We start from the raw sequence: 27,847 nt of genomic DNA on the forward strand, positions 1-27,847 counted from the left end.
ACTGGAACCACTGGCTGCACTCGTCCTCTATGTTGGTGACGGGGAGGCTGAGAGCCTGGCTGTTGGTGCTCAAGCCCATTACATCATTTTTAAGTTACCAGAAGTAGTACTACATATATGTCAACAATCTCCCCTACCTGTAGCCCCCCAGAGAAGAGCTCAGACTGGAACCACTGGCTACACTCGTCCTCTATGGTGGTGACGGGGAGGCTGAGAGCCTGACTGTTGGCGCTCAGCCCCATCAGCAGCCCGAGCACGCGCTCTGTGTCGATCAGCGGGGAGGAGATGGTGGTGGTGTCCATCGGGTGGACTACATCCTGGTCAGGCTGTCAAAAAGTAAGAATTCATTTCTCAGCTAACCAACATCTTTTGCACAACATTCATCCCTCAGTAACACAACTGGAGCTACATAATTTCCGTCTATCACCTAGACTGAATGAATGAATGAATGAAAACTTTATTACCGTGTCTTGCGCCATTTTTCACCCAGCCCATGCGAGCTTATAAGACACCGTCTTCGTTACATTAATTGCATAAACAAAAGATCAGGAGTACAGAGATGAACATAAACGACTAAAAGCAGAATATGCACAAACTGTGAAGTCACTGAGCTACAATTACATTATGGACTTCAACTTTTTAGAGGTAGTACTGTGCAATGATTGTTTACTACTCTACTGATACATTTCATACCAGAAGAAGACTTTCCAACTAACAGGATTTTTTCGTCCAGGGCTTGGTCAAGTGATTGGTCATACAGAAAAATGTTTTGCTTGATCTTCCACATTTGTGTACACATATGAGCCAGAGCATCTGAAAACTTGAGATTAATAATATCAAACTCTTTTTCCACACTCATATTACAAATTGAAGATTTTAATCTTATTTTATCTGGCAACAGTTATGGATGCATCCAGTGATACAGCTTGAACGGTGCAAGGGGAATAGATTTGAAGCACAGCATATGAAAGAATCAAAGTGTATCATGACATTGATAGAGGGACAGACATACCTCCACATACACCCCGACAAAGAAAGCCTGCATGGTGTCCCGTGCCTCCTGGGAGTGGTGAGCCTCTTCAAATGCCTCTGTGGCATCTCGAGCTGTGGTCAAGACAAAGTTTCTTCACTACACATATGGATTGTTTTATAAACTGCACACTCCTCCATCTACAAAAATGATGCTGATAATCTAAAGAAACTAATTGCCACATTTTCATGGCATCTCCAGGATGAAACCACATTTTTCATCCCAACCTCTATAATCAGCCACAAAGGGATGATCGAGGGAGGATATAGTATTCACATGTGTCACATGTGTGACTTGTACTTGGGTATTTTCAATATAGTAATCATTCATCTGTCTTTTAATCATGCAATTTGTATCTAATTGTTATATTTTCTCTAACACTCACCTCCTCCCTCGTGACATGAATAAAAATGACCAATTTGAGCATTTCATGTATGAAGAAAGGTTCAAACAATCAAACTACACTGAAGCCCTCACCAGCATACTCCAGCAGGTTCTCGCTGCCACACGGAGCCTGCAGCTGGAAGTCTTTTACGTCATACACCTTGCCGTGGATCACGACCCACAGGCCCCCGTCCTTGTTGTGGTTCTCCAGGTCGGCCTTACGGATCAGCTGGACATCCTCATTGGGCCTGGTGGCTGCCGTGATGTAACATATCGTCCCTGGAAAAAAAGAAAGTTATTTGTTTGTTTGTTTGTTTGTTTGTTCAGAACCTTGTGGTGCCCCTAGTGGCAAATAGAGAGTTTCCTTGCTGGTTCAGTAGCAGGGTATATTTTTACAGGGAGATGTTGCTTGCTCTTCTAAAAGAGAGTCCATCATCTTTTTTCTCTAAACTCTATCACATCTTGGCCTTGTTCAAGGGATGCTTGTGGTATGTTCAGCAGGTGAGGGTCCCATGTTGAGAGTTGCTTTGCAACAGTATGTGTCCGTGCCTTTAATACCAGTGGTGACATTCAAGACATACTGTAAATGCAGGAATGTTCGCACGGGTTTTTTGTTAGTGTTTTTTGTGGTGAACTCTTTACCAGGAACTTTAAACCACTGCGAAAAGCCATTCCATTGTGTGACTGTAGTGCTACTATTGTTTCAAATGCTGACTCAAAACCACTGCGAACACTTCATTTTCTCCCTCCTGCGGAATTAAATCCCCGCAAATATTTCTGCATTTACAGTAGACTGTAAGGTTCCTGAGCTTACCGAGCACCCCCGGCCAGGCCAGGTCCTCCCCATCGTCCCTCTCCAGCCCGGGCGCCAGCCGGTTATACCGGTCCAGCAGCTCGAGCAGTCCTCCCAGCGGCTGGATGGCTCGAGATTCCTGCAGCACGTCAGCAGCCTGAGTCTGCAACAGGACCATGCAGACCACCAGTTCTGGCAGCAGAACTCCTGAAACAGCAGTGGTAAAGTTAGAACTCCAATAGCATTCCTGAAACATCAACGGTACGGTTAGAGCCTCTAAAAACCTCCTGAAACATAACACACATGGTACCTCTGTTGCCTGAGTCTACAGCAGGACCAGAAGCTCTCCTAAAATAGCAACACCACAGTTTGAAATTCACCATGGTAGAGCCCTCACTCCCTCACAGATGTTCAGCACCAAGGACAGAACCACAAGTCATTGAACTGAACCATAGAAGGGACTATTGTTCAAGAATAAGGAAAACTTAACACTTCTTTTGAAAAATAAAAGAATCTGATAATATTCAAGAATGACATAACACATTCATCGACCGATATAGTAAGCTTGGAAGGAAACGGAACAAAACTACACAATGGATTAATTAGCAAGTTTTGGTTGGACACGTATATAAAGAACATTGTTAACAGGTGATTTACGTGATGAAACTATTCACAGAAAACTATACAATGCCTACAACAATTATTTACCGGAGAGGTCTGCACTCAGGACGCTGGACACCACAGCGAAGTGCTTGGCGCTGATGGCGGCGAGGCTAGCGGCCACGGGAAGCACGTCCGCCACGTGGATGCACAGCAGAGAGACGTACTTCCTCAGCAAGGACCCCGCACCAAGCAGCTCCAGATCTACAGGGACAGCAGGACCTTCATTCAGCACAGGCACAGGGTGGAGAACAGGGGTTGAGGATTGGGTTGGGGTTCACATGGAAGGTAGTGATATGAAGTGATATATAAGGCCAAGTTAAACATTGATTATTACTTTGGGTGCCTCATGTTGAACACGGCAGCCGAATCAGAGCTTGGCAACGCAGCTTGCATGTTTTCAGGAAGCAAATAAAACAAACACTGTATTGTCATATCAATCTCAAATTGTACATAATCACAATTTGGAGCACCAAGCAGCTCCAGATCTACAGGGACAGCAGGACCTTCATTCAGCACAGGCACAGGGTGGAGAACAGGGGGTGAGGATTGGGGTGGGGTTCACATGGAATGCAGTGATACGCAGTGATATATAAGGCCAAACTAAAAAGTGATTTTTATCTCTTTAATGACGTCACCTTGAACAGGGCAGACGACTCATAGTCTGGCAACACGTCTTGCAAATCATTTTTGGTAGGCAAAAATTGTAATATCTTGCTAATTGTCACAAAGAATCAACACTGTTTGCTTCTCAAAAGTACTTTTTAGCGAGTCACAGTGTCTCGTCAGTGAACTGGCTTCCATGTTCAATGTGATGTCTTCGAAGAAATAATGTTTAATCTAATTACCTGGCAGCAGAAAGTGATATGGAAATATGATCTTGGATGGTTTGATGTAAAATAACACCAGATGAGTGCATATGTAGTAAATATAGTGCAAATGTTCAAGTCTATTGAAGGATACTATAAATTATTACTGAAGATAATCAGAAAATGTTGTATTTTTGTGTCATAGACCTTTCAAATTTGCCTGAAAATAGCATTAAAGGGTTAAGATTTAAGAAGCTCCAAATCGTCATTAAGCCAGATGCTAAAATGTGAGTTTGAAATTGATGGCCTTAAGGTTAAAGAACTGAAGTAGCTGCCATTGGGCACTAATTCATTGTGGTGTACATTGTACCAAAAACTGTCCTATTTTGAGCCAAGTGACAGAGTCGTGACCTCGAACTTGCACTTCCAAGGTTGAATATCTTATAAAAACAACCCAAGTATCCAAATTCATCAGAGAGACAGATTTATTTAAGTTGGCAAAAACATAATAATTATATACCTTTCAGATTTTCAAGGATTTTCTAAACCTAAAACAAGTAAAACAAACAAATTGACAGGACATATAGGTTCCTCTTAGCAGTTGACAATATCATATTAGAGACATTCTGGGTCAAATTGGGCCCTGGTTCAGCAAGTTTAAAATCAGACTGTATCTTTACTATCAATTAGAATCTTAGAATCTGACTGTATCTTTACTATCAATGGACATGCGTATAATTCTGCAGCTATTTTCTTTCTTAAAACAGCACATTTTAACTCTTACATGTAGATCATACCAGTGTTCTCGCCAGCCTGAAATTTTTACCCGTCATTTCAAATTTGCTTCAGGGAAGAACATATCGAGCGCCGAAGGCGCGAGGCGTCGCGCCGGAGGCGTGACCATTCTAGGGGGGTCCGGGGGTATTCCCCCCCGGGAAATTTTGAAATCTAGACCCTCTGAAACGCTATTTCCTGCATTTTGAGGGGCAAATTTCCTCGTAGGATAAGCTGAGTTTAATGACATCTCTTTCGGTGAAAAATTACACAAGGGTTTCAGGCTTGATTTTTTGGGGAGGCGCGCCGTCATCGCGGTAATATCGAATGTTCACACCCAAGCTACACTTCTATGTTGTATACAATCGGCAAAGAAAATAAAATTTAGCTCAACAAAACTTTACTACGTATCAGCTACGTCCTACAAAAAATACACACAGAATAAGTCGGTAAAAATAAAACACAACTTTTCAACACTTGTTCCATATGCGCCCTGTAATTATTGAACATAATGAGGAATTTGACACCCTACTTTGAGAAAGAACGCAATAAAGACGTCCATTTTTTTGTTCCATATTTTCCACGGTTAATTTCTCCGGTAACTGCACTGAATGTGTTCAAAAGTTGTCGATTCAAGCCTTCCAACAGCCGCTTCGTCGTGAGATCCTTGCGATCCCCGCCATTCCCCTAACATCTCGCAAATTCACGCTTAGCTGAAATCTCGCGAGTAGTGAGACTCGCATGTCATTGGTCGTTTTTTCTTGACGCGACGGATACGTGCGCTGTGATTGGTGGATTACAATACAATATCTGACGCCTGTTTACCATTTCTGGCGGGAAGAAAGCGCATGTAACTCAGCCGCCGCGGCTTAAAACTTTAATACTGTTTACACAGATTACAGAAAGCCTGATAGCTATAGGAGTATTTCTGAATTCTAAGGCTTCTTTGATGACATTAACTGACGGCGAACCGAGAGGGACAAAACAGAAATAAACGTCAGCCTGATGCGACCGGCCAAAACTGTAGTGGGGAGGGCGGCGCATGACGCCGAGTTTTCGGCGGCCACAAAATATTACTAGCAACCACCACGGCGCTCTCTGTGTGTTGCTGGGGTTGTCGCCAGTGGACATTAGAAATGATCTAGATTGCCCTCGTCACAAACTTCCGCTGATCCTTTGGAGTTTTTGAAAATTCTAAGCTCTGTTTAAATATCTTTATTTTTGTCCATTAAAAATGACGGGTTGGGCAAAAATTTTGTCCGTCATTAGCGACAAAAACCCGTCAAATGACGGGAGGACGGGCGCTGGCGAGAACACTGGATCATACTATTCATAGCAGTTGACAAGATGACATGCCCTTTCTATGTCAAAGCCAAGTATTGCTTTCCTAAACCATAATTCCAACCAAGGTTGGTCATCTATTGAGGATATCTACAATGTACACAGATTTATCACTGCAAGTGAACATCCATATCAAATACCTTACAACTCCCATTTCCTCTGGCTCTTCTACCGGTACCTCAGGTAGAAGAGTTTGAAATTATTCACTTAATAAAACAAACAGTTTACAGGCAATAAAACTTCATAGCAGTTGATGTATCCAAATTACTACTTGAAATGAATTGCGTATCAGCTACTACTGGATGCAGATCTTACTTTTATTTAGCTATTTCTGTTTTCTTTTACCAGGGTGGCTTTTGCAGTGATTAGGCACTACTTTTTAGGGATACTCTAGGTATATACATGTACATACATACAAACAATTATACATTCAAAAGTATGTACAGAGCAAAAACAGATTTGCGCATCAATGTCAAAATTGTTATCCATAATCGTAGCTGTTATCCATGGCAGGTCGCAGGGTTTGGCGGTCAGATGTCAAACCATTCTCCTGCACAGCATTTTGAAATATTGTGTAGACGTTGCAGTTCTTACATCAAGAATCAATTCATTCCAACTCATGGCCTCTATTGGTCAGTACTGACCACTGTTAAATCTCAGTTCTTAAGTCTAGATAGTTGCCTTGTGTCTATAATCAGTCCTCTTCAAGAACGACAGTATCTGCCACTGATCAAACAGGGTTAGATAATTGAGATTCAGTCACCACCAGGTTTCCCTGTGGTGCCATGGCAACAGCAAATGGATCCTCCATGTCTGAAGCGATGTGTCTGAGGAATTTGCCTGTCTTGCTAAACAGCTCCACACGGTTGTTTCCACTGTCTGCTATGATAATGTTACCTGCCCTGTCTGTACAGATGCCACGGGGATCCTGCAGCTGACCTTCACCACTTCCCTCACTTCCAAACTGGAACAGAAAATCTCCATCTTCACTGTACACAAAGACACAGTGATTGCCAAAGTCAGACACAAGAATGTTCCCTTTCCCATTCAAAGTAACGTAATGTGGGTTTTCCATCCCTTGCTGCCGACCCACAGTTCTCACAAGTGTCCCTTCTAGGTTGAACACCAAAACTTCGGCCTGTGTGATATTCTCATATTCTATGGTTTGTGTGATGAGGATGTGGTTCTTCCTGGTGTCAACAGCAATCCCTCTGAGCCACCCTGTCTTCTGTAGGTCAATCTTCCTCAGCACCTTGCCCTGTTTGTTGTACTGCACAGCAAACTCATCATCAGAGTCTGTGCTCCCCACCACCCACAAGTTCCCCTGCCCATCAACAGCTACATCACCTGGGTTCATCTTCACTTCACCAGAAAGAAACAAGAAAAAAGAATAGGAACGGGATACAACTGTTCGAAACTGTCGCACAAATGTTTTCTGCAGGGTGAAAACTTGGATTCTTTGGTTTTCAAAGTCTGCTACGAAGATTTCCCCTTCATCTGACACTGTAACACCAGAAGGACCCTTAAACTGTCCTCTTCCTGAGCCCACCCTACCAAATATTATTGTTTCATGTACTATGTCCTCTTCTACAACATCACCACATGTAGGTGCTGCTGGGAGAGACTGGCTCGTCACATGTCCCAATACTGGCACTGGGGTATCTGCGGGCTGAAAGACAGCAGGCTGGGTTTGTACTGGAGTGGGTGCTGGTTTTCCTCTGTACTTCCTGACGAGGTCTGTTAAAATGGTTTCCTGACTAAGTAGCTCGATCCCTCCTTGCTTCAAAGCCAGCAGTGCACGCTGGTAGGTGACTGACAGTTCATGTACTGGTTGATGTACCATAAGGCTTACTCCTTCTTTACAAATGGCTTCCCCATTTTTTGCGAAATATATGTCACATTTAGACAAGAGATTATCTTTGTTGTCTGTGAGTTTTTGCACCATTTCCTCATAGGCCTGAATAATGCTGTTGCGTGTCTGAAAATGCTGTAACTCAAGGCTTTTTATTGTCTCTCTATAAGAAGAAAGAAGACTACTGTAAGACACTGCAATGTTAGACACCTCATCAACAAGTGCTTCCACTGGAGCCGTCCTTTCCTGTGCAGCTTTTTTCAGGGTTATCGTGACATGATCACTGTGCATTTCATCTAAACACTCATTACAAACTGGTGTGCTACATTGTTTACAGTAGAGGCTGAATTTTTGAGAGGGGTGCAGATCGCACTTGTTTTCAGACTGGGATTTTTCCGTTGTTTCTTGTGACAGTGTTGCCTGGTTTTGCAGTCTCTGACACAGACTCATGACCAGGTGACTGTCACGCAAACCTGCGACCCCCTTACGTGGCAGCTTAACACGCCGACGGCAGTTTGGGCACTGGAAGCATTCTTTATCCCCTGCAATGTCCTTAAGGCAGTCTTGACAGAAGGTGTGCTGACAGGGCAGCATCTTTGGCTTGGTGAATAGCTCCAGACAGATGCTGCAGGTCAGTTCTTCTCGAATTTGCTCCCCCAAAGTTAACGGTGCAGCCGCCATTTTGTTGTCCTGTCCAACTTACTGTTGACTCAATTTCAGTGTCACTTGTCTACCAGGGAATGCCAGTCCTTGTTTACACAGAAGAAGTCCCACAGTTCACCCGACAAAGTAACCAATGCTCCAAAATGTAGTTCCAGTGCTTGTGTCAAGTCCTTGTCCAATGCTACAAGTTACCGTTTCCCTGAATCGTGTCTCCAACTCCATACGGTGCAACCATGTTTGTTACGCCCTGCTTATGTGGCAGCCTTGACCAAAGTCCAGCTTTTAGCATATTTGCTCTGGGCAAATGAGCTTGTGAGTTGCAATACAGCCATGCAGAAAAATCAATCGAGTTGAAGGCATTATATAAACAATTGTGCTTTTTGCCTTATACTCATTAAATATTAAGTGAATATAGATGAAAAAATGAATAATAATAATCAACCTTCAGTGGCCATCCAGTTATAGTTCTGACATGCCCAAAATCTTTTTTTTTACAAAATGAATGAATTAACATAGTCCACTAGAACTTAATCCATTTCCGACCTATTTTCTAATTGTTGTTGAATTCCTAGTTTAGGTTTGGGTTATGTGTATCATATGGTAGCATTTTAATTATGTTATGACTCCAGGAGGACCAGTGAAGAAATGTACACTAATGGAGATTGAATAAATGAAATACGATGATACAATAGCCAAGATTTTACTGAATCTGTAAAGAAAGCAAAACTGGTCAAAATCCACTCTTTTTGACTGGGAACGAAACCGATCCTTCTCCATAACTACAGTCAAAACTGTATTCAATTTGGCGGTCACCTACATGTATGCATTGCAGCTATCCAGCCATACATGTATATAGTGGTTATTTTTGTCAGTCCCTTGGATTTATCCCATTGACCTAACCATTCTGTCCGTAGCAGCAAACTGTATGGCACGGTGAGTGGTGACACTATTCCAACACTGCCAATTACCGTTACTGGTCGGTCCCTATGTCCTGATTACGACTTAACGGTAACCTATGCCAGGTTCACAATCTTTGACTTCTGTGCTGCATCAGCAAAATACAGACTCAACATGGACTCTTTATGTGTTTGAGTAAAAGAAACATCCTTGTCCTACCTATTTCCTCCACGCCGGCCCTGTCCTTTGCCTCCTCCAGTGGGAAGAGTTTCCCCACCAGAAGGCGCTGGAAGCGGAGCAGTAGGTCCTGAGACGGGGACTTCCCTTTCTCCTCTATACCACTGAACTGGTACCCGTTCACTCTGTTTACATCGTGGGCTAACTCTTTCAGTCTCATCAAGGTCTGGGAGGAAACATTCCTGGGGACAGACAGCAAAAAAATGTATCATTATAATGATAGCACTTTTTCCGTTAAGAATAGAATTAGACTCTGATCATCATAAAAGATGGTAGGGGTCTCTATTTAGTATAATATAGTATCAAACAAAGTTTTAAGTAAGACTTTTGCTGCCAGCGTTCAAAATCTTGATGTCACTGGTTGCTGGCCTTTAGAGAGATGTGTTAAACCATCGGTCCCATCTTTAAAGAGAGCCATACCTTGAGGACATTTAAGTAGCTTTTGTATTTGTTGACACCCTGCCTGCATTGGCCAAAACCTATAAGTTAGCTACAAAGCCACCAACTGTAGTCAAAGCTTTTGGTTAGTTCCGTACAATTGGTTGCATGTCAACCAAAACCATACAATTGGATGAAGGTTTATAACTCATTACCTAAGTAGCTGCTGCATCAACTGGAGCAGTGGAATGGTGGACCCCGACGACCGAACTCTCCTGATGTCAGCTTCCACCTTCTTGGCCTTTTCTTCCGTCTTGCCTGCCGTGGCCGTGGTGTCTTCCTCGCGTTCGTCCTGATGTCTCTCCAGTTCCTTCTCTTTCATTCCCTCTATCTCCTGCATCTCTGTCTTTATGGCCGCGGCGAGGGCGGACTCCAGTCCCCCGTCCGCCATCAGGCTGCTGACCAACAGGTCCATCATGAACCGCCGCCCGGGGGTCATCGAAGCTCCGTCTCCAGAGGCTTGGAAGGAAATATAAGCATGGTAATCGTTACTTACTTTCCCCATTTTCTTTTAAATCTAAGACACATTGCTGTGTATAATATCTAAGTATGACCCACTATGACAGCATGGAAGTTGCAGCTTTTTGGACTTGAAAATAGCTTACAGCCTAACAATTAAAAACTGTTTCAGGAAATTGATACTTTACTTAGTATGCATTCCTGGTGTGAGTGCATTAAAAAAATGTCGAAGGGAATGTTCCCTAGTAGCCTTCATAACCCCTGCTTCTCGTATTGGGTCAGTTAGTCCAAAATCATGATGCGCTTCTGTCCCAGTCGCATCAATGTAACCCATAACCACCAACTTAGCTCAGATCCCAGAAGGGTCTTTTGGACTTGCACTCAGCAAACTACCTACCATCGCTCGGCAGGAGAGCTGACAGTGCCCTGGCCCGTTCCTCTGCAGTAGGCAGCAGCAGGAGCCAGCCGCTCTGTAGTGTCGCCTGTGCAGCCGTCTGTACCGTCCCCAGCACGCCAGTGTTACTGGCCAGCTCCACTACACGCTGCTTCAGACTGTTCAACAGTGAGCTGCCCGGCTGGAGGTTTAACCTGGCTGGGTCTTCGTTCTGAGTGATGGCAGCGTGGAGCTGGGAGGAACAAATAATTAATCAGTGACCAGGAGTTCTTAATACTAAATCGTAAAACTGTTCCAGTGGTTTTATTTTTGTGGGCTTTGTCAAAGTTTGTGCTAAAATCTACATTGCAAATTTGGACAAATATATCTCCCTTGTATGACTACTGACAGAATCGTTTCAACTGCAAATTTAAAACACTGCGAAAACCTCTTTTTTTTTTCTATGGCAAAATGAAACCACAGCGAAAGTAAATGAATTTACCGTTTTTTGTTTCAAATGTCCCCATACTACCCCAGAGAAGTGAAATCTTCTGTACCTTTAATTCAACAAAGTAGAAGTAGTCATTGCTTTTTTTTTCACTTTATTTCCCTGTACTTGAGACCTTTATGTTTTCCTATTAAGAAAGCTACTGAAAATAGATACTTGAAATCATGCAGAGATTTTGTCAGTATTTTTTCATCTACCGTTTCCTTGAACACAATGGTCAAAAGCCATTGCCTGTAACCTGAGCAGATTTAGCCCAACCACAGCCATGCACTCTTAAAACTGCTCAATATCCTTTCTTAAGTTCACAATCAAACTTACATGGACTGAAGGATATAATGACAATCCACAATTCTCTCTTTAAAGTGATGCAGATTTGATGGTGTTTTACTTTGCTCTAACTTGAACATTTCACATTTTTTCAATCCATCAACTGTACTTGGTGAGAAAGAGTTCCACGTTACAACAGTTCTAGGAAAATGATGAATATCCCTTAGGCCACACCAATTTAATTTCTTGGTTAACGGATTTTTATTTTCCCCCCAAGAAAAATTTAGAAAAAAAATCATGAAAGCAGAAGGCTGGCCCAGCCTTCTGTTTTCATGATTTTTTTTTTCTAAAATGTTTTTTTTTTTGGAAAATAAAAATCCGTTAACTAACTTAAAGAAATTAAATTGGTGTGGCCTTACCTGTAACCTGAGCAGATTAAGCCCAGCCACAGCCATGCACTCCTTCTCCTGCGGCGGCGGCCAGTCGCTGCGCCCGTCCAGCCCCTCGCACACGCGCTGCAGCAGCTGGTCCAGGTGCTGGAACGTCCCGTGGCACACGTCCACCACGAACGGCACCCGCAGGCCCACGCTCCAGTGTCCAGTCGACGTCCAGCAGAAACTCTGGCAGAGAAAAAGGGAGAGCAGAAAGTTAACCACAAGGCAGACATTGACCACAAACATTACAAGCAGACCCACATTCGAGTGCCCAGTCGACGTCCAGCAGAAACTCTGGCAAGGAAAAGGGAGAGGAAATGGTTATTAGTAACCACATGGCACAATACAAGCAGACCCACAGTCCAGTTGATGTCCAGCAAAAAAGGGAGAGCAAATGGTTAACCTGAACAAAGCACAATGGCCCTTTACTTTATACTCATTCTTGAGCTTAATCTTTATCCTAATTTAAATTGTCAATGCTGGAAGAATGTCTTGGAATATCTCGACAACGATCGGTGCCAAAAGATGCTAAAAAAGTCTGTGCATAACTTTACACCTGGATCAATGCCCAAGTTGAATCCTAAACCTCTCAAACACCTAGGTCAAGTCCTTACCCTATCCCAAACCTAACACCTAGGTCAAGTCCCAACCATACCCCTAACGGCAAAAAACTATTGTGTGTGAATGGTTCTAGTCTGAGTTAACTGGTCCGATTGCGAGTTGATAATGGATTGACACGACCTGATTCCCACTATCCCATGCATACCTGTGCAGGCACACAAATGAAATTCTGGCTCTATATAGTGGAAAAGGGGCTTAACAATATCAAACATTAGTGTAGCATTTCCCCATCCCTACCTGTGCAGGTCCACAGGCGATGCCACTGATAGACTTGCCGTCCAGCGGCATCAGGGTGGGGTCAGACTTGGTGCTGAAGGACGAGTCTCCCAGCTGGCCCTGGTCGTTACGGCCCCAGCCATACACCTGGAGTAAACAACATGTAAACATGTCAACAAAAACACCTGGAGTATACAACGAAGGACGAGTCTCCCAGCTGTCCCTGGTCATTACGGCCCCAGCCGTACACCTTTAGTAAATAACATTGATGTCAAGAAGTCAACAAAAACACCTGGAACAATTATGTTAACAATGAAAAAAACACAAACAACAGCAAATAAGTCAACAAAACAAAGACACATCAAAAGAAAAAAGTGTTTAACTTTAAATTTGTTTTTTGCTGCAAAAATCTACATATTGTTTCTCCAGAATCTGATAGTAACAAAGATTTGGCAGGTAATTTACAATGAAAAATCTTTGAACTGCAGTCACTATTACTATACATAACAGTTAAGAACATACCTTTTCATCTTATTTAAAAAAATCACTTCAACTCAAAGTTTAAGTGTTGGTAACGTTAGAGAAGAACTTTATTGCACGACAATTGTACATGGTACAAAGTATGGCAAGAATTCGTTAACATAATACAAAGTAGAAGTATAGAATAAAACTTAACATCCTAATTACAAATACAATACAATAAGGGCTAGTATATATTTTGATATAGCATCCTAATTACTAATACAATACAATAAGGGCTAGCATACATTTTGATATAGCGTAACAGTTATGATCGAGTTGGTTTAATCATTAGTTTTGGTATTTTTCCTAATGTGAAAGCAGTTATCGTGTATCAAAATGAGAAAAGAGGAATGAGAAGCAAACCCAAATATTTATTTATTTCCCGTGACACCCCCCCTCCACTTGGACCCCTGGGAAGAACGGACATGTATATATATGTATATGTACTGGCCGACAGGGCCTTCCATGAAAAATAAAGGTTTACTACTACTTACTACTACTACTACTACCCACCTCTCCCTCCTCCGTCATGACCAGACAGTGCATGGAGCCCACGGCCACATCCACCACCTTCTTACCCCGCAGGCCCTCCAGCTGCTTGGGGAAGCGGATATGTTCCTCTGAGCCGTGGCCCAGTCTCTGGCTGTCTCCCTTACCCCTGGGCAAAATATAGCATTGAGATTTTAGTGCAATCTTGTTTAGCTTACTAAAAAACTAGTACAGTACATCAAGTTCAATTCCCCTTGCTTTTTCTCCTGCTGCTCAGCCTATAAAGTGTTAATGCAAAGGACACCTAGAAGTCAGCCATCAAGAAGGTCTATTCCTAGCAAAATGAGGAACAACAGACAATGATTGTGCATGAGTGAGTGAATGAGTGAGTGAGTTTTTGGAAAGTACAATGAACAGTGAACCATGGTATAATGTCCCATTTCAAGGACTGCAACCCTTTCCCATAACACAGGTGAATGAAAACAGTCAGGATTCAGAAGCCAGAGCCACACCACTGAGTTAAGCTACGCTGATTAAACATGACAGAAATCAATCAATAAAAGCAGGGCCATCATGTGTCATGGGTGAAACAATAATATATTTCTTACTTTTTACTATGATTTACAAATAAAAATGAACGAAACAGAATTCAAGAATCCTATCTTGTACTTACCATGTCCAGATATGTCCAGTCTTGGTGAGTGCCAGCGAGAACTGCGCCCCACAGCAGACCCTGACGATGTCCTGGCCCTGTAGTCTGTCAATGATCTTAGGAGTCTTACAGCCATCACTGCCTCCCCTCCCCAACTTCCCATAGTCACCGTCGCCCCAGGACCACACAGTACCTGTACATACATGTACACAATGTAACATCATGTTAAGTTGAAAGTTCATCCGACAGTGTGTATGTATAAATCATTTTGAAGCAAGTTGTACTGTAATTTCCAACGTGAAGGTTGGACTGATCCAAATTTCAGACTGTCCAACTCCAGTGTTTGACAAGAAATGAGCAATCAGTAACATCATGTTGGCTATAGATAAGTGCTATGTAACTTCATTGGAGTCTGTTATGTGATAAGGCTACACTAATTTCATTGGTTGTTGACTAAAGCTGCTTGAGCAAAGAAACTATTATTTTTTATAACATTCATGTGCCTCACAACATAAGAAAATTAACAATCCAACTGAAGGCACATGTAGCTTCATGAATGTTGACTTTGTGAAAACTATCATGGTTTATTTTCCTAATGATTGGAAAGCTCCATAAAAGATGCTTACCGTCATCAGTTACAGCCAGAGTCTGGGCGTCGCCACTGCCACAGCAGATGTCAATCACCCGTCGACCCTTCAGACTCACCACAAGGGTGGGGGTCAGCTGGTCCTCGCTGCTCCCTGCAACAGAGAGGGTTATTGGAAAAATCAATCTCTTTTCCTAAGATCAGTTTCAAAAATTGACAAAACATTCAGCACATTTTTTTTTACATCACACTTACACATATATCATAGGAAAAGTGTACCACTACATTTTTGACTGCGCCTATAGTGAATTACCTACATGTATGTGCCTGCTGGTACTTGAGTTGTCAACACAGTCAAATGTTTGAAGTAATGGGATAGATCAAGTCTAAGTTTTATAAAGTTACAATAAAGTTTAAACTCTGATCAAATCTTTCTGACTTTGTTACAAGATGTTGATAAAATCTCTTGTATCCCGACCAGGTCCAGGAATGCCATAGTTGCAGAAAATACGTAAGCTTTCATTCATATTGATAAAGTTCCTGTCTCCTGACCATGTTCGAGCCTGCCGTAGTTCCCCCTGCCCCATGTGAAGAGTTCCCCGTCGGCTGTGATGGCTGCGATGTAGGTACTCCCACACACGATGTGCACCACATTACTCCCAACGGTACGTTACTACTACTAAACTAAGATGTTAAGAAAAGCTTGTATATATATGCTCACCATGTCCGAGCCTGCCGTAGTTCCCCCTGCCCCATGTGAAGAGTTCCCCGTCGGCTGTGATGGCTGCGCTGTAGGTGCTCCCACACACAATGTGTATGACATGTCTCCCAAGCTGCTTCCCTGACAGGCCCCGCACCAGCGTAGGCTCCTCACGAGAACTGCAGTAGACAGGGAAGGATTTGTAGAGATTTTATATGCTGTTCTTGTACACAAAGTAAAGGGCTTACCAACAAGCCCTCCATCAGTTCTCTGATTCCTCCCAAGTTGAAATGGCACCTTTGAACCATTGCTGACATCACACTTCCATTCAGGTCATGTGACATAGGCTTCAGGTACAGGTACAACTGTACACTATTATGTGACCTTCCACGTAACTTTCTGTCAGTGTGCCCAACGTGCCTAGCAACTTTGAACCAGGGGCCAAGCCAACCTTCCCATCCTGTCAGATTCCGATTACACCATTTCCTGTCTTATACATGTATCCTGCCACTTTACAACATTGAAATAACTACAGACATACACCAAGACAAACAAACATCACACCAAAAACAATATCTCTATTTTCGCAGAGATAAAAATCCCTCCCGCAACTCACTTGGTGTCTCCGTGTCCCAGTCTGCCCCCATCCCCGTTGCCCCATGAGTACACCTCTCCCTTGGACGTGAGCGCCATGTAGTGTTTCCTCTCAGAACAAATAATATCTGTGTTTTCATGTAGAGGTAAAATCAGTCCTGAAACTCACTTGGTGTCACCGTGTCCCAGTCTGCCCCCATCTCCGTTGCCCCATGAGTACACCTCTCCCTCGGACGTGAGCGCCATGTAGTGTTTGCCCTCGGGATGGGCGGCCACCTTCAGCACCTCCTTATCCACCAAACTCTCCATCAGCTGGGGACCCTGGAACGGAAAAGTTTTCTTTAAATTCTGCTACTTCTTCTTCTTTAATGCTTAGCCTCATATCTGAGATTATCAGCAGTTCCGCATGGGTTAGATACAACACAAGTGCCCGATACAAATAAAACGAAGGGATAATAAAGGAAAGGCGCTAAGGAACATAAACAATTGAATTTGTGTGTGCAAAGGACAGGACAAGTGAATTTAGTGAGTCAGTAGGTCATTTATTTACATATATACAAGGACGTGTAGGGGGGGCTCAATGCAGCAGGGTCTTCCACTGGTACTTTGAAATGGGTTGGCTAGCCTGGTGTCCTGCCTTGTTAGCTTTATTCCCCTTCCAATGGTCGCTACTCCACTGGTACTTTGAAATGGGTTGGCTAGCCTGGAGTCTAGCCTTGTTAGCTTTATTCCCCTTCCAATGGTCGCTACTCCACTGGTACTTTGAAATGGGTTGGCTAGCCTGGAGTCCAGCCTTGTTAGCTTTATTCCCCTTCCAATGGTCGCTACTCCGATGACTTTGGAGTAGCGACCGTTGGAAGTGGAAAAAATCTAACAGGGCTGGACTCCAGGCTAACACTTGGCACCTAATAAATATATCACAAACTATTTGCTAACTATAGTGGGTTGCAGTTGTTTTTCGACACGCTGGTACATTGAGAATTGTAACTAGTGTATATAGGGTGTAACTGCCATTTGGTGTAACACTTCAGCTGCATAACACACCAGATAACTTTACCAAATTTTCAAGAATTTCTTAAAACTAAATTTTCAAGAATTTCTCAAAAACATATTGAGCCCATATATATATATCAGCAATGCTGGCTGTCATTGCTGTTTCTTAACTAATGTTCTGTAATTAACTCAACATTACAGTTACTGTGACAACCTCTGCTTCTCGGTAACCATTGTGGTACTGTCTGACATACTCACTGTTGTACTACCTGATCTGCTTACATGTACCTGGCTCTCCGAGCTGTAGAAGCACATGTACACCCTGCCAGTCTTGGTGAGCGCGATCAGACACCGCTCGGCGCAGGCCAGCTGTAGCACACCCAGCTCACCCAGCATCTCACATGTGTGTCCACTGCTGTTGGGACTGTTAGCACCAGTCCACGCCAGCCAGCCCCAGCCTAACACCTCCTGGGTACTGCCCATTCCTGGCATCTATAGGATAAAGAAGATAAGTGAATATCACACACAATACAGCACATTGCTGTTTGGCCTAGCACTCCTGGATACTGCTTCCAATGGTCATGAAGGGATAAAACATAAATAAAAGATACATACATACATATAAAGGGATGTTTTCTCCTGTAAAACATACATACATACATATGAAGGGATATGACCTAACATAGACCTTATACACACTGGGAAAACTTTCTGGACATACGACAATGACGTACGTCGTTATTGTACATCATTGTCGTATGTCCAGAAAACTTTCCCAGTGTGTATCGGGTCATAATATGTTCTCCCTATGTGCTATATATGTAGCTGACAAGCACGTGGCATTAACGGAGACCATTTTTTAGAAAAGAAATCTAGCAAACAACACACCTTGTGGCCAGTGTTGGTGGATGTAGGGGGCATGAAGGGCGTGGCCAGCCTGTCCAGGTGAGACATGATGACCACAGCTGTCTGTCTCAGGTCCACAGGTGTGTCCTCTGCCTCAGGTAGGGTGATGTACCGCAGGAAGCACTCCGTAGGGCTGATGCTCATACTCATACCGGACTGGGGAACAGCAATCACAATCTGATCAGCAACAACCAATGAAAACACTCATAGGGATGATTCCTATCCTCATACCAGACTCGGGAAGAGGATTACATGTATGTGGTTAACATCATTGCGAATATAACCCTGAAGTTTATTGTAATCAACTTCAACCAAGGCTAATACTCATGCTCATGCCAGACCGAGGAACATCAAACATATGAGATAAGCTCCCTACTTTTTGACATCTAAATAACACTGAAAAATTCACATCCTTTTGATGCAATTAGATGAACCATCTAGTACAACTTCCATCTGTCCTTACATTTACAGCTGTCTTAAAAAGTGAGAAGTTGAAAACTACATTGTACATGTAATGTAAACACTCCATAGGGCTGATACACATGCTCGTACCAGAAATTAAAGGTCCTGGAAAATAATGGGATTCAAAAAGTGGACTGTATGATCTTTGAATGAGAACAGTTGCATGTTGATTAGCAGGATGTTAAAAGCATTAACAAAACTTAAGAAACATCTTTCTGTAACATACTGTGTTAACCATCACGTTAGGACAGTGTAACGTAGCCTTACCTCCTCCAGTTTGGCCCCGTCCATGGTTCGTGTGCGGGAGGTGGGGATGTCCTGGAACCGACGCAGCAGTGGAACAAGTGGCGCCCGCGTGCCGTTTGAGTCAAATCTGTTGTCAGTCACCTGTCAAAAACAAAATCCCAGTTTGACTTCTTCTATTTCTCCTTCTAGGAGCAAGTAAATGTTAAACTATAAGCTTCTTAGTCACTGAAGATAAAATTGCCATTAATGACATTAATGACAAATTTGTTGTCACAACTCTTTGCTCAATTTTGTTTACTTCAAGTCGCCTTTGACCATATTTGTTGGCATTGTCCCAGAGCTTCAGCGGTAGTTGTACTGTGCTTAGTCACTGTGCTTATTAATTAGCAGCTCTATAGAAAAAAATTGTTGGCATTGTCCCAGAGCTGTAGGTGTTACGCAGCCCTATAGCCCATATTACATGTTTGTCGGCATTGTCCCAGTGCTGTAGCAGTTAAGCAGCCCTATAGCCCATATCATACCTGTTTGTTGGCATCCTCCCACAGCTATAAAAGCAGTAATGCAGTGGTAAGTCATTTCAAGCAGCCCTACAGACATATTGTGCAGACCATAGCTTGTGTGTTACGCCAAGGGACTTTTATACCAGCTATACAGCTACAGATATTACCTGTTTGTTGGCGTTGTCCCAGAGCTGCAGCAGGAGCAGCACGGCGCTCAGGAGGTGGTTGAGCGAGCTGCGCTGTACGGCCAGCTCCAGCAGCAGGGCCAGCGCCGTGTGCTGGTCCGACACCGGGATGTTCCCGCCGCTGCTGCTCGTCTTCCCACCGGCCGCCCCGCCGTTAGAGTCTCTGTGGGGTCACATCAGATTAAGTCAAGATATCAAACAATTAAGAGCATTTACTTTGTGTGAAGTGTGTCATCCTGTTTCAGTTCCAGGCTTTCCTTGGTTGGTGAAGGCAGAGCCTGGAACTGAAAAATGATGACACTCAGGCTAGAGGCTTCCTACAAGGCCCATAAACTTTCATAGAGACAGAGTAAACTGGCTTTTGAAAAAGGGCCCCGATATTTTTTTTCTTTGACGCTAATGATCAAACCAGTTCCCGTTTGAACCGAGTCCCATACAGTCAAAACTGCCCAAGAAGACCACTCGGGGCACTGATAAACTCCGGTCTATGTGGACAGGTGGTCACTAGACAGGATTCTTGTGTCAATGGGAAAAATTAAGAGTCTAGACCACCAAAATGTGGTCACATTGGCCAGACGGTCCTTATGTAGGGTCACTTGAACAGGATTTACTGTATATAACAGCCTGGTATAAAAAGGTCATCTTGTGATATAAGATAACTGATGAAACCCTTAGGAAAAAAATGTAATAATTACCCCATGACGACAGATCTGATGAACTTGGTTGCCCTCTCCACAGCCTCCAGCCACACAGACGACACGCTGGACTCGTCGAACAGGGTTGCCTCCGGGAGGGTCCGCAGGGCGTCCAGGGACTCCTGCAGCAGCTCTGGGGAGGGGGGAGAAACTCTTATAAGTGTTCTTATCTTATGCTTACGTCCCAATTGCTGGGTAGTTCACAGGCTGTTTTGGGTGGGTCACTTTGTGACGTGACCCTTACGTGGCCCCGTGGGACACTCTGCAGCTACTGGGCTATTTTGGGACACATCCGGGACCCTCAGTGACTTAACTCGGACTTAAATTCAACCCGGGACCCTGTAACAAAGCTAATTGTGGTAATACCAAGAGGTACCCCCCGGTATCCCCGGGACAAATTCGCGGCTTCAGGCTTTGCAGCTACATCCCCGACGACGCAATTGGGACCTAAGCATTGCAACTTGTAAGTACTGGGAGGAAAAGTTGTCCTTTGGTTCAGAGTTTAAGGGAGCCACACCTCAAGCAAGTTTAAGAACCCACCACACTTAGGCTCCAGACCACTGCAGCAGCAGAACACAGTGGACTACACTAGAGAGTAGGGGTCCATCCCTGCAAGAGGGGATAACAAACCTACTGTGTCATGATGGTGGTGGGTTCTTTAACATGCTTGATGTGTGGCTTTCCTTAAACATGGACCTCCAGCTTCATGTACCATCCAAGAGAACATCACTAACTAAAGCTAGATAATCATTTTCACATGAGACGTGTGAGGAAATAGGTGTAAAGTGCCTTTCCCAAGTGCACATAAATTTTTAGGCTGGGTGCGCCAGTGCACCTATTCTCAGAAATGTATTTCTACCCCTGCACATACAACACAAGTCCAACCATCTCACCAGTACAGAGATCTGCGTCGTCCCCTGTTCTCCAGGCCCGTCTCAGGAAGGCGAAGGCGAAGGACAGCGCCGCTCTGCAGCCCACCCGCGCCAGGCCCATGGTCGCCTTCTCATGGGGCTTCAGCACACTGCAGGGGGAGGGGAACAATGTTAATTCTGGCAATCTGAAAAGATACGTCCAAACAGATCTCCAACTCAACGTCTAATATCTAAACTGTGCATACCTGTTAGGTACTGCACTAGAGCTCTCTCAAACCCACTGTTTTTCAAAGTGGCGGATTTATGTAACCCGGCGGATTAATGTTAGATATTGGCTTCCACTTTCACAAATTCAGATCTTGAAGAGACTTTCACCTTTTTGTTCCTTTTGGTATGACAGCTGCGGACTGCTTGTTGGGAGCCACGGCCTTCTCAGCGGGGTTGTGCCTGGCCAGAGCGATGAAGTAGCGCTGCAGGACGGTGAGTCTCTGCTGCAGGCGCACTGCGGACAGCGTGGTGGCCGCAGCCTGCGAACACAGCTGCTGCTGCTCGAACACCAGCGACTGCAGGCATTCCCGCAGCTGGCTGACGTCTGGGAGATGGGAAGTTTGTTAGTTAAGTTCTTCCTGCTCTCACTCCCAACTGGATTTGGGTTTAAACAGACATTTTGGGGGTCTTCACCCAAAATGGGGGTGAAAAGGAAGGAAAAGTCACTCTTTTTAACCCACTTTTCACTCCTTGGTCCAGGTAAATGGGGGTAAGGACCCCCCCAAACGTCCGTTTAACCCTAAATCCAGTTGGTAGTGTCTAGGTGGTGCATAGAGTAGTGCCCATCTTCGTTTCGATAGCCCTTGGACCACACAACTTTGTGTAATCACTACAACAGGAGGTTGGTCTGCTGGTAGTGGTGTGTGTCCAAATACAATACCCTTTTCCAAATGCTGAGTGCTAAGAATAGAAATCAGTATGTACCATTTTAAAAATCTTTGGCATGACTCGGCCTGGGATCGAAGTCCACAAACCGAATGCAAGGCGAATACTCTACTCATTGGGCCAATTGGAAGTAAATACTGTAATGTTGAAAAGTTTGCAGTGGTTTTATTTTTGTGGCTTTTGCAGTGATCTCTCCGGTGCTAATTCTAACTCAAATACGTCTCCCTTGTATGACTACTGTACTACAGAACTGCTTCAAACACGATTTTAAAACACCCCTAAAAACGTCCATTTCCCTCCCACCACAAAAAAAAAACACAAAAGTGCATCGCATTCACATAATCATCATCGTTGTTGCTTTCATCTGTCAACGATGGGGGCCACCACTGCTTTCCACGCTCCTCTGTCCAGAGCCTGCCTTGTTGCTCCCTCCCTTTACATTGTACATGTTTGTCAAACACTGAGATTGCTCCGTACCTGGCTGCTTGCCCCAGGTCCACTGTTCGATCAGGGTGTGGGCCAGCGATGGTCGGCTGTCCTCCTCGTGCTGTAGATCCTTCTCCTGCTGGTCTAGCCGCTGACATGCCTGACAGTTACACCCCTTGTCTGGTCCGCAGTGGCCATCACAACAGCTACAAGCTGGCACCTTCATCCCACAGTAGTATTTACCTGTCTCTCCTAGCAGAAATGGAGAACAAAAAGTATTACAATCAAACTTACACAAGTGACCACTTGTTTTGTCCACAACAACATCTCCAGGAAGGTACATTCATGCCACAGTAGTATCTACCTGTCTGTCCTAATAGAAATGGAGGAAAAAAGTGTTAGTATGAAAGGCAGTGATTGACAACAGTTACATCCCTTGTCTGGTCCACAGTTAAACCATCGCAGCAACTACATGCCGGCACTTTCATGCCACAGTAGTATTTACCTGTCTCTCCTGAAAGAAATAGACAAGAAAAAGGATTACAATCACACCTGCGCAAGTAACCATTTTTGGTGGTCCCTTAGAATAGATAATTTTTCCCACTGACACTTGAAATAAGAAACCTGTCTAAAGTGATCACCTGTCCGCAAAGACCAGATTTTATCAGTCCCCTCGAGCTCAGTGGTCTTGCTGGGCAGTTTTGAAAGGCAGTGATTAATAACATCAGTTACAAGTCTTGTTTTGTCCACAACAACATCTGAAGGAAGGTACGTTCATCCCACAGTAGTACTCTCATCTCCCAAATAAACATACCCCCCGGAATAAACATACCCTCCGGACAAATCTTCAAAATCTAATAAACGTACCCCCCGGAATAAACATACCCCCCGGAAAATGACCAAATTGACACATAATCTGTGTCTATGCTACTTCTGTCCTAGGGAAAGGAGATGATAAGCAGGTAGGTTCTTTTTATTCGTTTAAGCCTGATTTACTTTTTGAGATTTACCACATTTGTAGAAAGATTGACATAACAGGTGACTATCACGTTTTCAAGATGTCAACCCTGACCAGACTGTAATGTTTGATCCACTCACACTGGGAATGACCCCTACTCTTTGTAACACTTTAATGTATAGTATCCACAATTTTTGGCAAAAATTGGGCATAGGTTCCCCGCTATGACCCCTAACCGGGGGCCAACGGTGCTTCAAATTCAACAAGTGAAAATGTTCATGATACATGCATTTTCTACTTGGAACTTAAAGCAAGTGATCAAGGAAAATTGTATAAAGTGACATCATCAACCACAAGTTAAGTCGCCAAACTTCTCAGTTCACTTCACACCTTCAGAGTCTACTCTTTTTTCATATATGTATCAACGTCTAGAACTTGAACAGAAATTACAATATCCTGAATATATGCTCAGTGAAAGTATTACTTATTTGTAAAAGACATATAGAAAAGGATGAACTTGCCATTTATCGTGTTATGCATTGCATATAAAACAAAATCACAATTATTATATAATGTTAAGGACATTATCATATATTGTCCTTGGTTCAGTGTTGTTGCAATCCAAACAATTTCAAATCCAAAAATTACCCTTGTATGTAGAAAAAAACTTTCATTTTGAGAGACTAAATTGTCAACAAATTTGTTATTTAGATGCCTCAGGCTTGTACAATGTTGCAACATGGAGGTTTGTTGGCAACAAACCACAGGGTTCTCATGTTACACATCAAAGGGCCTTTGAAAGGGTGAGCCAGACAGTAGTCATGGTAGCGGCACCAACACAGTAAGGGGCGGGGCTTACACGCAAATTTCTTGGAAAGCTCCGGCATTCCTTCTGTAGAGGAGTGATCTTTTTTTAAAGCATTTTTATGTGATAATAACGGTGACTAGATTGCAATCTAATTTTGTGTATAGACTTTACTATATAAAATTCTTTTTGTTAAATTACCATGCACATTTCTGACTAAGGCAAATGGGTTTTATTTATAGATAAAAAAAAATTGTTTCCCCTTCTTCGAGGTGAGCTCTTCCATGCATGAGAGCCTTTCCCACGGACTATCACTGCCATGCGTCTTTACTGTGGCGATTTTCGAAGGACTAAATGTTTATGTTTGTGGTAGGATTGAAGCGTTTTGGTACATTTTGAAAGTGATTATACAGTTTCTAATGCTAAGACACAATTTTTACGTGGTGTTGTTTTTAGATTTTCAAAGTTTTTGGGAAAGGCTGTTATCTCACGTGAGTAATTTTACATGTGTAACGTTACTTGAAACACCGTGTGCCGCTGGCATATACATGTAATTTGTTTTCTGATCAGCGTGCTTTGGTTTACGATGTAAACAGAGACTTTCAAAGTTGTTTATATGAAAGATACATTTCAAAACTTCAGTGTGCCGTCTTATTTTCTCCTTATTACAACGTTTACTTTGTAGCGAGATTGACCGATATGTTAGTACCGCCAGTATTTCACAAATGCCATTGTAGCGGCGGGGTAATCCACGTCATTTGGTCGAAAAATAGCGCATTAGGAGCAAAAATATCGGGGAAATATGGAAAGAAAACTAAACTTTTGATATAAGGGGGATCTCTGGTAAGCAAAGCCCCGATGGATTTTCAAAAAAACAATAAACGTACCGTCCAAAATAAGAACGTACTGGGTGGATTTTTAGGCTGAAAAAAATAAACGTACCGGTACGTTTATTTGGGAGATGAGAGTATTTACCTGTCTCTCCTATTGAAAATGGAGGAAAAAGGTATTAGTATGTGGAAAAATGGAAATACATTTTCATGCATACTTTGCAAAGGTAGGCAGACAATAGGATATATATATTAGGATGAGATTTTCTTGCAACATGTCAACCAGTTCTTTCTGTAGCTCTATTGCTGCCTTCCTTAGAGCTATAATCATGACGTCTGATGTATTTTGCTTTGGTTCACTGAAAAGCCATCACCAGAAATACAATCTCCCCGGGGACAGCCAAAATGAACAACCCATCATGAGCAATTACATGTAGTTATGCGCATTCAGTTCATTATCTCATATCGCCTCACCGAGATAATCATGTGATGAAACCATTTAACTAAATGAATGCACTGCCAAATGCTATAATTCTCTTTCGTTCAGGTCATAACTGAGTTTTATGAATATGCCAGGGAAAATATTGCTGTACAATTACATGTACCTTTCATTTCAGACAAACTTGCAACGAAACTAAATGATTTCCTTAAAATAAACAGCAAAGAAATGTCAGAAAGGCATCTATGACCCAGGCCTTTCAATTAAAAAACAACAACAAGAGAATCTGAATTATACAAAAGTCATATTCCTTGATAAGAAAATAGTACAGTCAAAAGTGACCAAGAAGACCAGTCAGGGGACCAATAAAATCTGGTCTATGTGGACAGGTGGTCACAATTAACAGAATTCTAAATGCTTGTGTCAATGGGAACAATCATCTAAGGGTACGAAATTTGAAAGATGGTCCTCATGTAGAGGTGGTCACTTGTGAAGGTTGCACTGTTGATTATTATGTGATAAGTGCTAGTTGTGTTTTTATATCTTAATAACAGGGATACCTGAAAAACAGGCTTGTTGTCTGAACTTGTATTTTCTCTGTATGAATACCCGTAGATAAATGAAATGAAAATGAACTGTTTGTTAGTTTGTTTGTGTATTTGAACCTTTGTTTATTCATATTAAGCTCAAATCAGCCTGCAGGTCGCTTTTCACTAAGGTCATACTGTATTCCTCTACACTATCAAACCCACATTAGCCTTGTGTAACCCAGCCCTCGGTGTACATGACAGGAATACTAACAACATGTCTGCAGCACAGATATTGATCCTACCCTGATGGGGGTATTCAACACACTGTGTGCTGTTATCACATATATTGTGTACATGTAGGAATGACATAAGGTGAGCGGCCCAACCAGTGTGAACCCCCTGGACAGAGCGGCTTGGAAGCGTTTCTCTCCAAGCAGAGCTAGGGTTTCGGCTGGTTTTTAACGTGTTTTTAGGCGTTTTTGTCATGCCTTCTACTTTGTCATCGTTTTTGTTGTGTCGCAAACCCAAGCTCTGCAGGCACTGGGGCGGGGCAAACCTATTTACTTCCATTGAAAAAAAGGTGATAGTACTCCTCCCCGAGAACCATTAGATTATCATTAGTGGTAACAATTTTACTGCCCCGGATTATCACACATCCGGCAAATGTAGAGCGGCATTCATCAGGCCGCGCCGGTCCCCCGCTGACTGCCCTATTCATGTGACAGGCTGGTGTCCACGATCCCACGCCGGCATGATCATTGATAGCATCATAACGTACATTTCCATTGGAAACCTCACAAGAAAAATACAATGATGCATGAACAAGACATATAAAATAAATATGTATTACGTATTAAATTGAACTGCATTACTAGTAATTATTATTATCATTATCTCAGGCATCGTTAAATGGATTATGAACGGGAACACGTGCCTTGTTTACGTTACATGCGGTTACCAATGCCGCCGCTCGCTGTGTTCAGATTGGACGGAACTTTTCAACAACACCAGCGAAATTGGCGACGGAGTGCTACCAACAGAGACTAAAAAATCCCCACGACACCTGAGGATTGTACAAATTTTTGTGTGCTTTGTTCTTTGATGGTTTTTGGATGGTGTAAATGAAGTGCGGTCACGATAGGCAAGTCATTTGCTGACGGACATGAAGCGACTTTCCAACATGGCGTCCTGATTCGGTTTTGTATGTAACGTTATTTGTTGGTAGTAGTTTAGAGACTTTTTGAGATGCAACGATATCCTCCCACTACAGCATGGCATTTCCGCAGTGGGGATTAAAAATGAGAGAATCTATGGCTATTTCGGGCTGTACATCGTCTTCTGGTACGACGGCCCATATGGCCTGGATCGTAGTTGAGTATCGTGGAGACTTTGTAAACTCCAGATGTCTTTGGTTGCACGTTGAGCTATTATTTTCATACGAAAGTAATTGCAGTTAGCCAAGGAGTAGGGGAAGCGTAAGAACATGGCATGAAAACATGGCCACGACCGATAGACCGAGGATTATGTCCATGGTGAGACTGGGCCGGAAATTCTGTGGCGCGTGGGGAGGGAATCCCGTGCCTGGCCGGGCACGCTTCGCACTAACTTGTGAAACGCTTGTTATGTGTTGGAGTGATTAGGTTTATTAGGCATTGAAGCTTCCGTCTGCCTGCAGAGCTTGGGTTTGCGACACAACAAAAACGATGACAAAGTAGAAGGCATGACAAAAACGCCTAAAAACACGTTAAAACCAGCCGAAATCCTAGCT

General features: G+C 43.2%; 2 protein-coding genes across 2 annotated transcripts in view; both read right to left on the minus strand.

Annotated features, from left to right (window-relative positions):
* The window catches only part of LOC136436191 (E3 ubiquitin-protein ligase HERC2-like), a 99,404-nt gene that overhangs the window by 65,709 nt on the left and 5,848 nt on the right, over nucleotides 1-27,847 (minus strand). Inside the window, exons 3-25 of the mRNA XM_066429972.1 lie at nucleotides 22,569-22,769; nucleotides 21,534-21,750; nucleotides 21,180-21,307; nucleotides 20,287-20,419; nucleotides 19,574-19,754; nucleotides 18,928-19,047; nucleotides 18,181-18,354; nucleotides 17,581-17,784; nucleotides 16,469-16,620; nucleotides 15,727-15,884; nucleotides 15,046-15,159; nucleotides 14,441-14,612; nucleotides 13,792-13,936; nucleotides 12,778-12,903; nucleotides 11,905-12,105; nucleotides 10,735-10,963; nucleotides 10,034-10,337; nucleotides 9,423-9,622; nucleotides 2,916-3,089; nucleotides 2,229-2,414; nucleotides 1,508-1,693; nucleotides 1,013-1,104; nucleotides 138-326 (exon numbers count right to left, since the gene is read on the minus strand). Coding sequence (XP_066286069.1) covers nucleotides 138-326; nucleotides 1,013-1,104; nucleotides 1,508-1,693; nucleotides 2,229-2,414; nucleotides 2,916-3,089; nucleotides 9,423-9,622; nucleotides 10,034-10,337; nucleotides 10,735-10,963; nucleotides 11,905-12,105; nucleotides 12,778-12,903; nucleotides 13,792-13,936; nucleotides 14,441-14,612; nucleotides 15,046-15,159; nucleotides 15,727-15,884; nucleotides 16,469-16,620; nucleotides 17,581-17,784; nucleotides 18,181-18,354; nucleotides 18,928-19,047; nucleotides 19,574-19,754; nucleotides 20,287-20,419; nucleotides 21,180-21,307; nucleotides 21,534-21,750; nucleotides 22,569-22,769 — 3,986 coding nt within the window. The remainder of the gene's footprint in view (nucleotides 1-137; nucleotides 327-1,012; nucleotides 1,105-1,507; nucleotides 1,694-2,228; nucleotides 2,415-2,915; nucleotides 3,090-9,422; nucleotides 9,623-10,033; nucleotides 10,338-10,734; nucleotides 10,964-11,904; nucleotides 12,106-12,777; nucleotides 12,904-13,791; nucleotides 13,937-14,440; nucleotides 14,613-15,045; nucleotides 15,160-15,726; nucleotides 15,885-16,468; nucleotides 16,621-17,580; nucleotides 17,785-18,180; nucleotides 18,355-18,927; nucleotides 19,048-19,573; nucleotides 19,755-20,286; nucleotides 20,420-21,179; nucleotides 21,308-21,533; nucleotides 21,751-22,568; nucleotides 22,770-27,847) is intronic.
* Nucleotides 4,144-8,598, minus strand: LOC136436185 (tripartite motif-containing protein 2-like). Its single transcript, XM_066429965.1, has one exon. The coding sequence runs from the start codon at nucleotides 8,322-8,324 to the stop codon at nucleotides 6,522-6,524; it is 1,803 nt and encodes a 600-aa protein (XP_066286062.1). The 5' UTR covers nucleotides 8,325-8,598; the 3' UTR covers nucleotides 4,144-6,521.

Source organism: Branchiostoma lanceolatum, chromosome 6, assembly GCF_035083965.1.
Source record: "Branchiostoma lanceolatum isolate klBraLanc5 chromosome 6, klBraLanc5.hap2, whole genome shotgun sequence".
Taxonomy (NCBI): domain Eukaryota; kingdom Metazoa; phylum Chordata; class Leptocardii; order Amphioxiformes; family Branchiostomatidae; genus Branchiostoma; species Branchiostoma lanceolatum.